We start from the raw sequence: 18,027 nt of genomic DNA on the forward strand, positions 1-18,027 counted from the left end.
AGATGGACATGAAGAGCAGCCAGAAACTCCTGAACACTCAGATGGATGAAGCAGAACACCTTGTCCTGGTACAGTCCTCTCTCCTCTTTAAAGATCTGTGTGAACACTCCTGAGTACACTGAGGCTGCTCTGATATCGATGCCACACTCTGTCAGGTCTGATTCATAGAAGATCAGGTTTCCTTTCTGCAGCTGATCAAAAGCCAGTTTTCCCAGAGATTCAATCATCTTCCTGGTCTCTGGACTCCAGTGTGGATCTGTCTCAGCTCCTCCATCATACTTCACCTTATTCACTTTGGCCTGAACCACGAGGAAGTGGATGTACATCTCAGTCAGGGTCTTGGGCAGCTGTCCTCCCTCTCTGGTTTTCAGCACATCCTCCAGAACTGTAGCAGTGATCCAGGAGAAGACTGGGATGTGGCACATGATGTGGAGGCTTCGTGATGTCTTGATGTGGGAGATGATCCTGCTGGCCTGATCCTCATCTTTGAATCTCTTCTTGAAGTACTCCTCCTTCTGTGGATCAGTAAACCCTCTGACCTCTGTCACTCTGTGAACATACTCAGGGGGGATCTGATCAGCTGCTGCAGGTCGTGTGGTTATCCAGATATGAGCATAGGGAAGCAGTTTCCCCCTGATCAGGTTTGTGAGAAGTACATTAACTGCAGTGGGCACTGTAACATCAGTCACACTCTCAGTGTTGTGGAAGTCCAGGGGAGGGCGACACTCATCGAGACCATCAAAGATGAACATAACCTGGAAGTCTTCAAAGCTGCAGATTCCTGCTTTTTTGGTTTCAGTAAAAAAGTGATGAACAAGTTCCACCAAGCTTAACTTTTTCTGTTTTAGCACATTCAGCTCTCTAAAAGTGAATGGAAATATGAACTGGATGTCCTGGTTGGCTTTGTCTTCAGCCCAGTTGAGACTGAACTTCTGTGTTATGACTGTTTTCCCAATGCCAGCCACTCCTTTTGTCAGCACTGTTCTGATTAGTTCCTGTTTTTCGGGTGAGTCTTTAAAGATGTCTTCTTGTTTGATTGTTGTTTCTGGTCTGTCTGGTTTCCTGGATGCTGTTTCAATCTGTCTGACCTCATGTTCATCATTGACCTCTGCAGTCCCTCCCTCTGTGATGTAGAGCTCTGTGTAGATCTGATTCAGAAGGGTTGGGTTTCCTGCTTTAGCGATCCCCTCAAACACACACTGGAACTTCTTCTTCAGTTTGGACTTAAGTTTAGGCTGACAATTCTGAAGAGCATCTGAATAAAAAAACATTAAAAAATACATATCCAGTCAAACCTGGTCTGAGGGTGCTATGTGAAGAACTTTGCCCGCTGTTCAGCCTATTATATTTGTTATATTTTTTATGCTCATTCTACCCAAAATTCATCAAAAAGAGCTCCGGGATTTCCTAAATGTAATTCCTGAAAACAGTCACATTAAATGCTTCAAACCCACAAAATACTGAATTACTTTACAGCTTGTCATATGTACCCAATCCTAACATACTTTACTTAATATATGTAAATTTTGCATTTTCTTTTTCTTTCATGAAGCACTCGAGTCAAATGAGTGACGCTGTTCATTTTTTTAAGGCAATCAGTTTCCATGGTTTTACCAAGTGAAGAAGACTGGCATTTATTTAAATACTGCTCACATTTGATGTTCTAAGTAGTTTCATAGGTTTATAATAATTATCAAAATACCTCCATGTCCTTTGGAAAATATTTTGCAGCCTTTCAACACATCCAAACATATGTTATAGAATGAAGTTTCTTACAATTAATTCTGAGGTTTCACACTTTTATACCTCAACAAGCTGAAAGGTGACCATTCATATAGAGATAAATGAACTTACCTTGCAGAGCAGATGGATCAGAGTATAAATGCAGTTGAAAGAAGAGAGAAGGATCTATGGTCTGAAGGTGTCTGATCATTATCTTGCATGCTTTGTCTCCTTTTTTCCTCACTGTGTCAATAAAGCAACGTGCCTTATCAGCTCTAATAGGGTTCCCCTCCAATATCGATTCTTTCTCCAAATCATTGAAGACACTTTCTGTTACAAGGGCCTCAAGCAGCTGTATAAGAATTTCTGGTGAGACCCTCCACACAAAGGTTGTCCGTACCCTGGCAAGCTCCTCCTCTACAGGAACAAGAAAGAGCTATAAATGTACATCTCACTCACTCTTTTAATAAACAGTGCCAAAGAATAATTAAGACATGATGCAAAAGAGACATAAAAAATCCCCCCTGTTGGTGTTCTAGACCTTGACGCTCAGGTCCTCTACAAGAGGGCTGGGAGCTTGAGGGTCCTGTGCAGTATCTTAACTGTTCCTAGGACTGCGCTCTTCTCGACAGACATCTCCAATTTTTTTCCTGTGATCTGCTGGAGCCACTCTCCTAGCTGAGGAGTCACTGCACCTAGTGCTCAGATTACCACTGGGACCACTGTTACCCTCACCCTCCACATCTCCAGGAGATTCTTCTCTGAGCCCTTGGTACTCCTCCAGCTTCTAATGTTCCTTATTCCTGATGTTGCTGTCATTCGGTATCGCTACATCTATGACTACGGCCCTCTTGTTCTGCTTGTCTACCACCACTATATCCGGTTGGTTAGTGTAATGGAATTTTTGAGTGATGTCTGTACCACATATCTGCAATAAACACAAGATATTTTGCTCTGATGTAGCAAAACTATCATCTGTCTACAGTCAGTAATGAACACATTACAGTAAAATCACCTTAAGGATTATATTGTCATGGTCCCCGTGCCTGCCTGGCTGGCCCTATGTGGCTACATGTGTTTTGCTTTTGTCTCGCTCTCTCTCTACTTGCTGCCTGGGCGGAGGTCATTGTGGGCTCCCGCCCCTGGCCTTCACCACCTGCAACCAATCACCTGTGGCTCCTCACCTTGTTTGCTCTCGCTACTTAAGGCAGTGACTGAGAGCACCTTGCCGCTGGATTATTGAGTAATGCTCGTCAGTGCTACTTTAGCCTATGCCAATTTTGAGTTCTCTTCGTGAAAGTTCTCCGTGTTAATTCCTGATCTCTGTATACAGATTCTTCGTGCTCGGTTTGGAAGTTTGGACACCAAAGCCTGTTCATGAGTGCCGCAGGGAGAGTGGCGTGTGTGAGCCTGCACCTGCTGTTTTTGGCTGGAAGACAAGTGGAAAGATGCTCAGCACCAGCGGGTCGGGTTACTGGTCCCTATAATAATGCGCCAGAGGACACTCCAGGGCTCTGCTTTTTTCTGTCTGTCTCTGTGTGGCTCTGCTGTCTTTGCCTAAGACTCTACACCCCAGGGTTTGCTTTGCTTTCTTTGCTATGTGTTGTCTTGCTGTTTTGTATATTTATTTTATTGCTGTCCATATGATTTGGTGTATTAAACAGTGTTCCAAGAATTCTGCTCTTTTCCAGAAGTTCTTTTTTACTGATTTAACTGATTTAAATTGGATCTATAAAAAAAACAAAAAACAAAAAAAAACTTGGAGCTCCACATCGTAGGTGGAATAAGGTTATCATGTTGGATTTAAAATTTGTGACCACATTAGCCATCATCATTTTGTTCGTGTATATCGGGAAGTCCCACAGGATCTTAGCTCAGACATTCTCCACCACCCTAGGGGGCATCTCCTATTTTGACCTCTGGACTTCCAGGCCATATTTGGCACGGATGTTTCTGTATACTCTGCTGGCCACTTGTTTATGGCGTTCCATGTATGCCCTGCCTGGTACCATCTTGTGCCCTGCTGTTATGTTCTGGATTCTCTCAGGGTCATCTTGACACAACCTGCACCTGGGGTCTTGCCTGGTGATAGACCCAAGCCTCTATGGATCTTGTACTCAGAGCTTGTCCCTGTGCTGCCATGATTAGTGCTGCTGTGCTGTCTTTCAGTCCAGCTTTGTCCAGCCACTGGTAGGACGGCCAGTTCCTCTATCTGCCATTGGTACAAATCATACCATGCAAGCGCCTTCATATTTCTCTCTCTTGATCATGTCTGTGGTAGGCTTAATTATCTAGGGGGGTTATCTAGGACCCTTACTGGATACAAAATTGAACTTCCTTTCAACTCCCGCTCTGAAGACATATAGTTTTGCAATATCCTACCTGCTGATGCTGTTTTGGCTGATGGTTCCCTCTGCTTCTCTTTTATCATATTTCTACAAAAAAAACATGAGTTGATCATTTTTTTCACAAGAAATGAAGTTTCTGTCAGTTACTGTCCTAAATTAATGAATATGATGGAAGACACTGTGACAAACATTTAGTGCATGCGCCATATACACCCCAAACTGGTGTTGGCAGTGCAGTAATTAAAATAAAGTCCAATGTAATTCAAGGTTTCATTTTTTGAAGCACATTTAGAACACCTTGTCAAGCCATGGGGGGGATTACAAATCTATGAAGGCAGAGCAGGTTCTTAGTTCTTAACTGTTGCAAATCGGCAACGTCTGCCTCGAGAGGGTTAAAGGGTGTGAATTAGACAGGTTTAAAAAAAGATGTAATTGTAATGAAAATAACATGAGATTTTTGAGAATTATTCAACATAATATAAGAGAAAGGTTTTTTCAATTATTTTCACGGTCACACACTGTCAGACTCTGCAACCATTTTTGCACAGTCTGACAGTACTTGCGTCAACTTCGGCCTGCTTAATATCCGTTTGCTCACGAACAAGGGACATCTCATCCAGGATCTCCTCACAGGCCGTAAGTTTGAATTTTTCTGTTTAACTGAGACATGGATACAGCCTAATAGCAGTTAGTAATAATAAAAATAGTTCCGGACTTACTCCGTCCAACTGCACTGCTGACTAACTACCAATCTCTGATCATCTGCTTCTCTCTTTTGATATCCAAATGACTTTTTCCATAATCAAGAACCCTCACACTATTTCCTTTGGGAATATCAAGACAACAAATCTTGATATCCTTTCTTCTGCTCTTTCTAGCTGTTTGTCTCTTAACAACATATTCTATTCAAAATGATTTGATCTGTTATTATAATCATAGCCTCAGCAGTATTTTGAATTCTCTTGCTCCACTAAAAACCAGACCTGTATCTATTTTCAGTCTGCACCCCGGTACTCACCTGAACTCCGACTTCTGAAAGCAAAAGGCCGACGACTTGAACGTCTCTATAAGAAAACCAGCCTTACTGTTCATAAGGAAATGTTCAATAATCATGTTTTATAAGGAGCATATCAATCGAACTAAATATGACTATTACTCTACCATTATCTGCTCAAGTGGAGATTCTACCAAGACACTGTTCTCACTATTCAATTCTTTTCTCACCGCCACCAGATTTTCTACCTGTCCAGCTCTACTCGTCTAACTTTTACGACTCTATAATGCTATTCTTCAGTGAAAAAATTCATAAGGTACACCAAGACCTGGTTCCCGATGTTTCATGTAGCCCCTTCTCCATAATCCCACCCCCATTGCATTGCCTATCTGCCTTCCAACTGCCATGTGTCACTGATATCTCTTCTACCTGTCAGCTTGAACCTGTTCCTACAGTCCTAGACAAGGCCTGTGTTAGGTCTAAACTCACAGACCTCGCTGTCTCAGAGACCTGTCACTGCGAACAAAGCAGACACTCAGAGCTCAGTTGTTTTTCTTGCCGGCAAGGGAAGCGTCTGTAGGGAACGCCAGGACTGACATAATGAATTAATTACATACACCATTAAATAATTAATTAAATGTGACAATAATTCGTTAAAATTGGAAATAATTAATTAAATGAATTTAATGATGTATTTATTTAATTCATTTGAGCACTTTGGTCCCCTTCAGCTCTCACCCTGAAATAATTTCATCTCTCAGCCTTGCCCATCAAATTAAGGGGGTGGGGTTAATGGTGCCACTGCAGCTTCTCTAACATCTGATTGGTTGCCATGTAAAGTAAGTCAAGACAGGTCAATCCTAGATAATTGATTGCTGGTGTGGACTTGGGGTAACCAGGTATCTCAGGCTGTGTCCCAATTCTGGGTCTGCACGCTTGAAGTACGCATTTTAAGTGCGATTACGTCACCGCCACGCGACGACGGCTGTCCCAATTCGAAGTGTACTTCAAATGCATACTCCAAATGCGCCGTCGATGTCCCCAAATATCAAGCGTGGTCTGGTGCACACTTCGTGGTCCCATATATCCCACAATTCATTGAGCGGCAGTGGGTGTGGATAATTTTGCCGCAAAATACGGCAGAAGGGAGCGGCCAAAGAGTGAACTGTCAAAACTAAGTATTGAATATGATGTCACTTATTCATGTGCGAATGTTTAATAACGAAGAACATAAAAACATTACTGTTGGCCACATGTCGGCAAAGTTATGTGACATTAGTGATGTTTGTACTTTCAGCGTTAACTTTGTTTTAAAGCCTCTACTTCTAAACATATATATATATTGTCAACCTTATCTTACAGAGAATGTGATGATTTTATGCGTAATTAAAGTCAGTCATATATCCACAAACACAACAAGCTGAAAGTCAGTGATCCTGCTCGGTTTGCAGTCCTGAATATGACGGCACAAGCAGGATTCACTGCACTGTTAATGTTAGCTATGTTATATTGCTGCCTCTGTTTGGTGGTGTCGAGCCAAACGGACTTTAACGTGTGTTTGAACGAGCTGACGGTTCACTCGTTAAGCTGAAAGAAAGATGCTTTAATCACAGGAGTCACACATGTGTCCACTGGACCATCTGGAACTCTTCTTGTTTAGCACTCGTAATAACACAAACACTAAATCCTCCTTCTCTTGTGCTGTTTTGTAGCAGTGTGTACACCTGAGACTGTCACCTGTCTGTCTGTCCTGCACTCTCTCTCTGTTTCTTTCTCTCTGATTGTGGAATAAAAGTATGAACATGTATTTATAAGTTACACTTGTGTTTGAATCCTGCAGCTTATCACACATTTGATTTCCATGTGTGACGACTGCAAGTGTCCAGAGTGAGGACAGACTGAGGGACCCACTGCTGCACATCATCTGTGAGGCTTTGCACCCCTGATGATCCACCAGGACAAACTCAGCAGTGTGTGAGGAAGAGGAGGAGGAAGAGCCAGCAGCAGCTGACAGATGGAGAGAATAGACAGACTGTTCCCTGTTTGTGAAGGACTGCTAGAAAAGTTTAACATAACTAATTGTCTGTCCTGAATCAGTCTTATTAGGTAATGTTCAAATAATGTTATCGTTCCAGTGTTTTCAGTGTGGGAGAAAGTACTCAGAGCCTTCAAGTTACACACTATGAAAGGCAGCAACAAGTTTAATATTCAGAAACCTAAAGTATGTATCAGCAGCAGAATGGAGCTAAAAATAAATGTTTGTTTCAGTTCTATGAAGTTTTGAGTATTTTGGATTAGCTGTGTTTGTTGCATCATATTGCTGTAATTGTTTATATGCTTTATATAGTCTGAGGTAAGTTGACTTATAGTGTTACATCATATTCTATAAGGATGTTATGTGTTTGTATAGTTTATTAAACCCCGATTCTTTTGTCCCCATGATAGAACAGAGAAAACCGACTCATAGTGTATTAAAATATTGATATTTCTTTTTATTCAATCATCTTCCGGAAGAGAGAGACCCCTGCACAGCTCAAACGCCAGATGCAAGAGCTCTAACATTAGAATCATAAACATTGCTTCATATAGGTTTTATTTTGGTACTTTACATGTCACACAGTCTCAAACATTGCTTATATGGAAAGTTCCTCTTTTCTGGGTCTTATCTATTAATATGCCTGTGCACTAAAACTTCCTGTTTTTCAGTCTGGCTGAGCACTTAGTTTGTGAGTTAAAAGTGGCCTTGCTCTACAAGCCTTCATTATTAAAGTACATAAAACAATATAATGAGCAGATACACATTAAAAAATATTTCTTTTGTTCCTAACAACTTTCTGCCCAGATGACTTAAAGCAGTTATGACATGATCTGATTTTCTCACCCAATGAAGGAATATTTAATTCAGTCTACTCTTCATTCTATCAGAAACAGTTTTCAAAGCTCGTACATTTTCCTTTTTACACATATATGTAAGCATTGAGCAAATGTAATAATGCCAACATATTAAACGAACAATATTTGTCTCTCAAATATAATACATCTATATATACACTGTCAGAGATACTTGTCTTTGAGTGAAGATTTAAGGTGATAGGAAATATAAATAACTGCAACTTGAATCTTTGACCCACAGTTCAGGCTCACTGCTGTAACATACATATATATATATATATATATATATATATATATATATAATAATCTGACAATACATATAATATTGTCCATATTATATTAACATTACCACAGTCTCATGAACAACATTAGCTAATTGTTATTTACTAGCTAATCTTAAATGACTGTTCAGACAGAAATGAAGCCCAACAATCATGTTTTACAGTCCTGTGGTCTCAGCCTCAGATACTCAACTAATCAAAGTGACGTCATGACAAAAATGAATGACCAACAAAACATTTTTTCTCCTTCATTTCTGTCAATCAAAGCTGTATGTAACGTTTCTCGCAGTTAGTATTATGGTTGCTAGGTAACCTGAGCAGCACGACGAAGGCTAGACCGTCCCATTTCACAAGTCTCTCACTTCCGCACTTCTCGTACTTATAATACGCACCGTACGTAGTACCCGTAGTGTGCGTACTTCAAGCGTGCAGACCCTGAATTGGGACACAGCCTCAGATTGCATTTCAAATCATAGGCAGCAATGGTGGTGGTGTAAAGTTTTAAAATAATAAATAATAAAAATTTTCTGTCACCTACTACACTGTTAATAGTGTTTTAGCCGTGAATGTAGCAGCGCAATCTTCACATGTCTGGTCAGGTTTTCAACATAGAACGTGTTTGCTAAAGATGTCCAATAACTTTTTGATCCCATTGGTAGTGTGAAAAGGAAAACATACAAAACTTGTGTATTTCTCCAGTTGATTATTGACTTACTGTACCATGAACGCTAAAAGAAGTTGCATTACCTTTAATTGAAGCACCTAGGGCTACTATGAACTGGATAACTAAGAACCAGTAATTGGACAAAGGAGTACTTGGCTTAACATAGATCTGGCTACAGTGCTAAAAAAAGACCTTGGTTTGTTCCAGTTTTCCTCTCAGAGATAATGAATCAGACATCCTAGCTTCATGGAGGGATTTTTTTTTAAATTAAGTAGCAGAAGAGGAATTTCAGTTCTTTAGAAAACAAAGTCTAGATTTTAAGAGAATGTCTAAATAAGACTGATGTGTTTGTAATTTAAATAGGATATTTAGGGTAACAATAAACAGTTAATCAGTTAAAAAAGTACATGTTACTAATATCTTACCTCTCTGCAGAAGACAGTTCTTGTCTTTCAAAACCACTAGAACACCTTTCACACCAGTCACTCTTTAAGGACACAAAGCTGGGTTCAGTGCTAAGTCCCTGATGGATCCTAAAAAGAAAAAAAAAAACACCCCTCAAAACATAAAACTCTTCACTGCATGGAGCTATGTGCGATGAGGAAATATACCGGATGACGAATTAAAACATCTATCGTTTCATGTTTATCGTTTGTTTCATGGTGTTGCAAAATACACTGTTTACGACAATATTGTTTTTTTTTTTTCTTCTACCGCCTACACAACAATCACATGAAAGGGTATGGAGAGAATTTAGAGATGAGAAGCAAAAAAGAGCCGTCAAGTGCTTAAAGTAAACCTTAGACTCAAACATTAGAACAGGCTTTTCCCCACAGCAAGAAAATAGCAGCCGTTAAAACTTATGTATAAAAATAAATAGTTTTGTGCATTAATCAAAAAACTCGACTCCAGATATATGACACCCAGCTGAAAAAACTTCACCCAAGTCGAGTTGCCCGAGATTAACAGAATATATCGTTATCGGGATATGAGATTTTGGTCATATCGAACAGCCATATCACTGCATATAAACTGCCAATAAGTGTAGTGATAAATTAATACTGACACAAACTTACTCTTTCTTAGATAACTGTCTTCTTTTTGTGAATCCACAAATAAAAAACTTCAAGCAGTTGCACTGTAAGCACACGCAGCTGGTTTCAGGCTCAAGCTCGGGTTCAGGTCCAAGTTCAAGCCCAGGTTGGTTCCTGTGAATACTGATGGAGCAGTGATGTGAGTGCTGGGCTGTGACATGGAGAAGAGTCATGGACAGTTAGAGATGGTCCTCTCACCTTTGAGTGGTTTTAGAGGGAGGGACTCCCTCCTCTCTGTCCTCACACTGATCCATGCTGCTGAATTCACATCAGCTCACACACACTTTCTACCTTCACCTGCAGAGGAAACACAAATAATTCGCGTGCACATCAACTAAAATCCTCCTTTCCATCATTTGTGCTGTCCAAATATCAGCTGCTTCTTTCCTGCTTCATCTCAGTGTCAGCTGAATGCAGTCAGACAGCAGTGTGAGGCAGAGGAAGCTGCAGTCAGCTGCTCTACTTCTACTATCAGTCCACTAGAAGAAGCCATGTAGCACACATCATACATTCACTGATACACACTGACTGCTGTTACTGACAAGCTTCTTTCATCAAAAGCCAAAGTGATCTGAATGAGCAAAATTAAGTTTGCTCATGCAGAAAAACTGCGTGAGCGCAAAGCTGCTGCAGCGTGAGCATAGGAGAAACTCTGGTGAGCGTGGGGGCGTCTTTGTGCGAGTGGCTGCTGGGTTCTGCTTGCCTGGGTTGTTGAATTTACACGCGACCAGTTTAGTTACACATGTGAAAGGAAATAACTTGGATTTTTTTTTTCATATCAGTCTGTTACTGTGAACTATGGAGTGGGAGATTTGTGCTGGAACTAAGCTGCACACAACTGATGTTAGCCACGAAAACATTATAGACTGACTTTAATGGAGAGACCGGAAATAAAAAGACACATATTGTTGTGTGAATAAATCAAACATGAGCTGAACAAACAGTAAAGTTCCTAAAGACAAACTGTTAAAGAAGGAAACAAAGCAAACTTACAATATCTTCAAACACACACACCAGCAATAAGCTCCACTCCGTTAAGTTCAGGAAGTGAAAGTAAATTCTTAGCAGGAAGGAAACACGCAGAGAGGTGGTGAGGTGATTCTGGAGCACCTCAGAAACATTTTGATCTCTGGCAGGTTGTCATTTATTTCTGCTGGTTTTCCTGTTTGAACCACAAACATTCAATTCAATTCAATTCAATTTTACTTATACAGCGCCAAATCACAACAGTCCCCTCAAGGTGCTTTATATTGTAAGGTAGACCCTACAATAATAGATAAAGAGAAAAAAAAAAGGCCCCCTATGAGAAAGAACTTTTGCGACAGCGGGAAGGAAAAACTCCCTTTTAACAGGAAGAAACCTCCGGCAGAACCAGGCTCAGGGAGGGGCGGCCATCTGCTGCGACCGGTTGGGGTGAAAGAAGGAAAACAGGATGAAAGACATGCTGTGGAAGAGAGACAGAGATTAATAACAGATATGATTCGATGCAGAGAGGTCTATTAACACACAGTGAGTGAGAAAGGTGACTGAAAAAGAAATACTGAATGCATCATGGGAATCCCCGGCAGCCTACGTCTATTGCAGCATAACTAAGGGAGGATTCAGGGTCACCTGGTCCAGCCCTAACTATATGCTTTAGCAAAAAGGAAAGTTTTAAGTCTAATCTTAAAAGTAGAGATAGTGTCTGTCTCCCGAATCCAAACTGGAAGCTGGTTCCACAGAAGAGGGGCCTGAAAACTGAAGGCTCTCCCTCCCATTCTACTTTTAAATACTCTAGGAACAGCAAGTAAGCCTGCAGTGTGAGAGCGAAGTGCTCTAATAGGGTGATATGGTACTACAAGGTCATTAAGATAAGATGGGGCCTGATTATTTAAGACCTTGTATGTGAGGAGCAGGATTTTGAATTCAATTCTGGATTTAACAGGAAGCCAATGAAGGGAAGCCAAAACAGGAGAAATCTGCTCTCTCTTTCTAGTCCCTGTCCGGACTCTTGCTGCAGCATTTTGGATTAACTGAAGGCTTTTCATGGAGATTTTAGGTATATAAATAATAATATATAAATTATAATGACTTACACTAGTCCAGCCTAGAAGTAATAAATGCATGAACTAGTTTTTCAGCGTCACTTTGAGACAGGATATTTCTAATTGTAGAGATATTAGCAAATGGAAGAAAACAGTCTTACATATTTGTTTAATATTAGCATTGAAGGACATATCCATAAGGTTTTCAGGGCCGAGTACAATAACCTCAGTTTTATCTGGAATAAGAAGCAGAAAGTTAGCGGCCATCCAGGTCTTTATGTTTTTAAGACATTCCTGCATTTTAACTAAATGGTGTGTGTTATCTGGCTTCATGGATAGATAGAGCTGCGTGTCATCTGCAGAGCAGTGAAAATTTATGCTATGTCTTCTAATGATGCTGCCTAAGGGAAGCATGTATAATTTAAACAGAATTGGTCCTAGCACTGAACCCTGTGGAACTCCATAATTGACCTTAGTGGGTGAAATGGACTCTCCATTTACATGTACAAATTGGAGTCTGGTAGATTGATATGATACAAACCACTGCAGCGCAGCACCTGTAATACCTACAGCATGTTCTAATCGCTCTAGTAGGATATTATGGTCACCAGTATCAAACGCAGCACTGAGGTCTAGCAGGACAAGCACAGAGATGAGTCCACTGTCAGAGGCCATAAGAAGATCATTTGTAACCTTCACTAAAGCTGTTTCTGTGCTGTGATGAGCTCTGAAACCTGACTGAAACTCTTCAAATAAGCCATTCCTCTGCAAATGATCAGTTAGCTGTTTGACAACTACTCTTTCAAGGATGTTTGAAATGAAAGGAAGGTTGGAGATTGGCATATAATTAGGTAGACCCATAATTAGCTAGACCCAGCAGTCTTATAATTATAAGAAAGCTGGGTCTAGAGATGGCTTTTTGAGTAAAGGTTTAACTACAGCCACCTTGAAGGCCTGTGGTACATAGCCGATTATTAGAGATAGGTTGATCATATTTAAGATTGAAGCATTAATTAATGGCAGGACTTCTTTGAGCAGTTTTGTAGGAATGGGGTCTAAAAGACACGTTGATGGTTTGGATGAAGTAATTATTGAAGTTAACTCAGAAAGATCAATTGGAGAAAAAGAGTCTAACTTAACATCAATGGTACTAAAAGTAGCTGTAGATAATATTACATCTGTGGGATGATTATTGGTAATTTTTTCTCTAATGATAAAAATTTTATTTGTGAAGAAGTTCATGAAGTCATTACTAGTTAACGTTAAAGGGATTGTTGGCTCAGTAGAGCTCTGACTTTTTGTCAGCCTGGCTACAGTGCTGAAGAGAAACCTGGAGTTGTTCTTATTTTCTTCAATCAGTGACGAATAGTAAGATGTTCTGGCTTTGCGGAGGGCTTTCTTATAAAGGAACAAACTATTTCTCCAGGCTAAATGATGATCCTCTAAATTTGTGACACAACATTTCCTCTCCAGCTTACGAGGTATCTGCTTTAGGCTACGTGTTTGAGAATTATACCACGGAGTCAGGGACTTCTGATTTGAGGTCTTAGTTTTCACAGGCGCTACAGTATCCAGAGCCATACGTAGTGAGGAGGTAAAATTATTAACGAGATAATCGATTCTGTTGGAGTAGCGTTCAGGGCATTGATGATGATAACAGTGGGTGGATTATATTCTTAAACTTAGTTACAGCACTTTCAGAAAGACATCTACTGTAGTGATCGGAATTCCAGCTCTTTTTAGAGAACTAGCTCTTTCGGCTCCCAACTGGCTCTTCAAGTTGTTTTGTTGCTTTAATTAATTTATTATCAAAAACAATATAAAATTATGCACAAAAGAAATTACTAACGTAAAAAAATTTGGTTTTATTTATATGTTTACATATAAATATATACGGTGGCCCTAGAGACGAAGCATGTACAAACTCCAAAACACATACAAACACCAAAAAGCACGTACAAACTCCGAAGCATGTACGAACCCCAAAAACACATTTCTAGTGTTAACTGACCTTCCAAAAAGAGAGCTACCTAAATCATATAAAGTACACAATTGAAAGCACATGTGTATTGTTTGTGTATTTATACACAGGCACTCATATATATTCAAATAATTTAAAAAAAAAAAAAGTTTACCTGTTACTCCTACTCACCAAATCCAGTCGTTTGTACTTCTTGGCTTGTGTAGCCACTAGGTAACAAAAGCTCAACACTGCGCCTAGCATCCTGGAGCACTTCTGTTGTGTTTTGGAGTTTGTACGTGTTTCTGAGTTTTTACATGTTTTGGAGTTTGTATGTGATTCAGTTTGCACGTGTTTTGCCTCTAGGGTCCACCGTAAATATACTTTTATTTATTCACTCCACATAAAATCTAATAAATAAATCATATAATACAAAAACCAACTATTTACATTTCAACTTTTAACTATTTAAATTTTCTGCTTTTTCCTTTTAAACAAAATTAAAGTGAAACAACACAAAACACTGCAAGCCAAAGCACAATTAAATATAAATTAAAAAATGTAAAACAAAAAGAAGATGCATATTCTCTGTCATATGGGCCTGCATGAATAAACGTTCTGAATCCTTTATCATCCGCAACTGAAAATAGTTATGGATGATTACTATACCTTTCTAATGTGACATTGTTGTAGGGCGATCGTGGCTCAAGAGTTGGGAGTTCGCCTTGTAATCGGAAGGTTGCAGGTTTGAGCCCCGGCTCGGACACTCTCGGTTGTTGTGTCCTTGGGCAAGAAACTTCACCCGTTGCCTACTGGTGGTGGTCAGAGGGCCCGGTGGCGCCAGTGTCCGGCAGTCTCGCCTCTGTCAGTGCGCCCCAGGGTGGCTGTGGCTACAACGTAGCTTGCCATCATCAGTGTGTGAATGGGTGGATGACTGATTGTGTAAAGCGCTTTGGGGTCCTTAGGGACTAGAAAAGCGCTATATAAATACAGGCCATTTACCATTTACCAACTACTGCCCCTCCCCCCTCTGCCTAGTGCAAAGCACAAGGCTCGTGTGCGGAGTGAAGCGGAAAAAAAGTGCGAGACAGAGGGTGAGAGAAAGAAAGAAAAAAAAAACACGGCACTGGCTCGCGTTGTTCACGTCAAGGAGTCGGCTCTAAGAGCCATTTCGTTCGCAACCGACACATCACTAAATCAGATGCGTGGAGGCAAGCCAGGTGACAGAGCTGTTACAGGTTTGCATTGGCAAACACTTGCTTTTCCCGTTTTAATGCATTTTTAACCCTTAGATGCACACATGGGGTCAAAAATGACCCCATGGGTTGTTTTTCTTCAAAATCTTTAAAATGCAAAGTGGTAATATATTCATATTCCAGGTATTCCTCATAAAATATGTTTGTAACATGAGTCCATTTGCATTTTTATTTATTTTTTCATTAATTAAAAAAAATGCAGCTTTTGTATCACTACCCCACTCTTCCACAAGTGGGGTCAAAAATGACCCCAAGCAGTTCCTATGGAATCTTCTATGAAACTTTCATTCTTAGCAACTCTGACTGACCCACTTACACTTCTGATGGATAAAGAATTAATCTTTACACAATAATATACATGATTTATAGTCAGGGCTGCACATAAGTGGTCCGCAGGTGTGCATTCGCTGTCAAAATAAAAGTATTCCCGGAAATTCAGAGAATCCGCACTTCTTTTGCGGTGGAGGAACACCAAAGTAATTGCTTATGGAGCTTGCTTCTTCGACATCTTTAAGAGTTCTGAACAAATGTCTGTCCTCCTCCAGAGCATCTAATGTACGCAAACGAGCGTTCCAACTTCTTATCTGGTACGTGTCTTTTATTTTGACAGCAAATGCGCACCTGCGGGCCATTTATGTGCAGCCCTGTTTATAGTTTCCTGTGCATTTCAAACATTGTCCTTTCTGATGTTTTTTTTTTAAATATATATATTTAAAGTAGCATGGCTGCTATGAGGCCAGCTAGGATCCCTGTGGATCTTGCCCTACAAATGATCCAGGACGGATGGGATGAAGAGCCCATCGGAGGCATTGACTCAGAATCTGACATCTAAGATATAGAGGACCCAGACTATTGTCCCCCACACTGAACAAGACCAGTCATATACAGAGGAGCCCTCTGATCAGTCCCCTGAAGGGGAAATGGATATTGAGTCTAACAAAATAAGCCCCTCTTACTGCTCTAGCCACAATATTCTGAATTAGTCGGCCAGATCTTGCACCTGGGTTTAGTACTGTCTCCCCAACAGATGCATGGAAGATGTTCATGTCTGATAATATAATAGAAGAGGTGCTGACATGCACAAACATGTAGGCATAAAGAGTAGCCATAGACAGGGGAAAAGAGTGGAAAAATGTAATCAAACATAAGCTCCTAGCCTTCATTTGATTGACCATTCTTGCAGGAAGTGAGAAGAACTGGGATGTACCAGTCTGTGTGTTTTTTGGGAGTCCTCTGCATAACCCATTGTACAAGGACACTATGTCAATTCAAAGATTTAAAGATATTCAACGTTTCTTGCACTTTGATGACAAGAGGACCAGAGCCTACCGACTGAAAACAAACCACATGGCAGCTTCCCGGTACATATGGGGCCTGTTCCTGGTCAACTGCAGGAAGAAATTCATCCTCAGTGATTGTGTTACAGTGGATGAACAACTTGTGCCTTTCAGAGGGAAGACCCAGCTTCTGCAGTATATGCAGAGCAAGCATACAAAAGTGATACAAGTGATACAAAAACTGCAATTTCATAAAATTAATGAAAAAATAAATAAAAATGCAAAGGGCCTCATGTCACAATCATGTTTTATGAGGAATAAATCAAATATGAAAATATTACAACTCTTCATTTTAAAGTTTTTGAAGAATAACGACCGAATTTATAGCAAAATCCATTGTTTCTATTTGGGGTCATTTTTGACCCCCAAAATGACCCCATTTTTCTGAAGCGTCGGTTCAAATCTGACGCTTGGTGACTTGGACATGGAGCGGCTCTACTCCCGCACGGCGATATATTTCCTCATTGGTAATGCAATCCCGATATGTGATCTTGAGCAGCCGTCGAAGACAACATTTTTGGAAGACGTCAAGATGGCGGTTGATCTTTCCAGTTGATTTCCAAGTCTTCGCTTCATACAGTGCCATCGGTATAACGATGGTCTTCAGGAGCCACAACTTGGTTGATAAAGGCAGTGCGTGGTCATCCATATAGGTCGTAGTCGTTGAAAGGCTGCCCATGCTTCCCAATTTTGCACTTAACGTCATGCTCCACGTCCTCATCACTGCTAAAAGTGCATATATATACACACACACATATATATATATATATATATATATATATATATATAATCAGCTCAAGCTGCTCATGTGCAGAGGGTATAACTAGCTTCAGCTCAGGATAATCAATAGTTGTTCTCCACTGATTACTCCTATGTCATGTTTGTGTAATCAAAGGCTGTCATGCTGCCTTCATTTGGTTTTTCATGCACTACAGACTTCATCAATTATGTTTCAAAGAACTGAAGTTTTTTCCCCTCTCAGTAGATTTGTGTAAATAGCAGTTTGCACAGAAGACCACTAGATGGCAGAAGAGTCTGAGCAGCTCATAGAGCCAACAGCTCCTCAGCCTCCTCAATCTTGAACTCCTTCAACTTTGTAAGAAATCCTTTGAGCCACATGGATGTAGAGTAATGTTGGCCAGTATTACACTTGGATCAATAACAGCATTATAAATATTTATAATGATGTCACTGATGATTTTTTTCTCAGATACTGTCTGTCAGCTACGTCTTGATGCATTCTCAATTGTCCAGGAAAGTAAATCTCCAAAAGTTGATTCTGTCTGTGAAGGTTCTCAGTCATCCAGGTCATCGTAGTCTAAGGAGCTTAAAAAGGAAAGCGTCTGGACTTCTTTGAGTTGCTTGAAGACATTTCACCTCTCATCTGAGAAGCTTCTTCAGATTCTGTTCATCTGGACGTAGCGTTTTCAGTGGGAGAAACGTTTCGTCACTCAT

General features: G+C 40.3%; 1 protein-coding gene across 1 annotated transcript; it reads right to left on the minus strand.

Moving 5' to 3' along the window:
- Positions 1–350: 350 nt before the first annotated feature.
- LOC106096477 (NLR family CARD domain-containing protein 3) lies at positions 351–10,249 on the minus strand (the record flags this gene model as incomplete). Its single annotated transcript, XM_025905423.1, has 6 exons — positions 10,194–10,249; positions 9,978–10,109; positions 9,327–9,434; positions 4,105–4,157; positions 1,855–2,139; positions 351–1,255 (listed from the first exon to the last, which is right to left on the minus strand). Coding segments are annotated over exons 1-6 (1,539 nt in total), but the record flags the coding sequence as incomplete, so codon positions are not given.
- Between the last annotated feature and the right edge of the window lie 7,778 nt (positions 10,250–18,027).

Source organism: Oreochromis niloticus, linkage group LG3, assembly GCF_001858045.2.
Source record: "Oreochromis niloticus isolate F11D_XX linkage group LG3, O_niloticus_UMD_NMBU, whole genome shotgun sequence".
NCBI lineage: Eukaryota > Metazoa > Chordata > Actinopteri > Cichliformes > Cichlidae > Oreochromis > Oreochromis niloticus.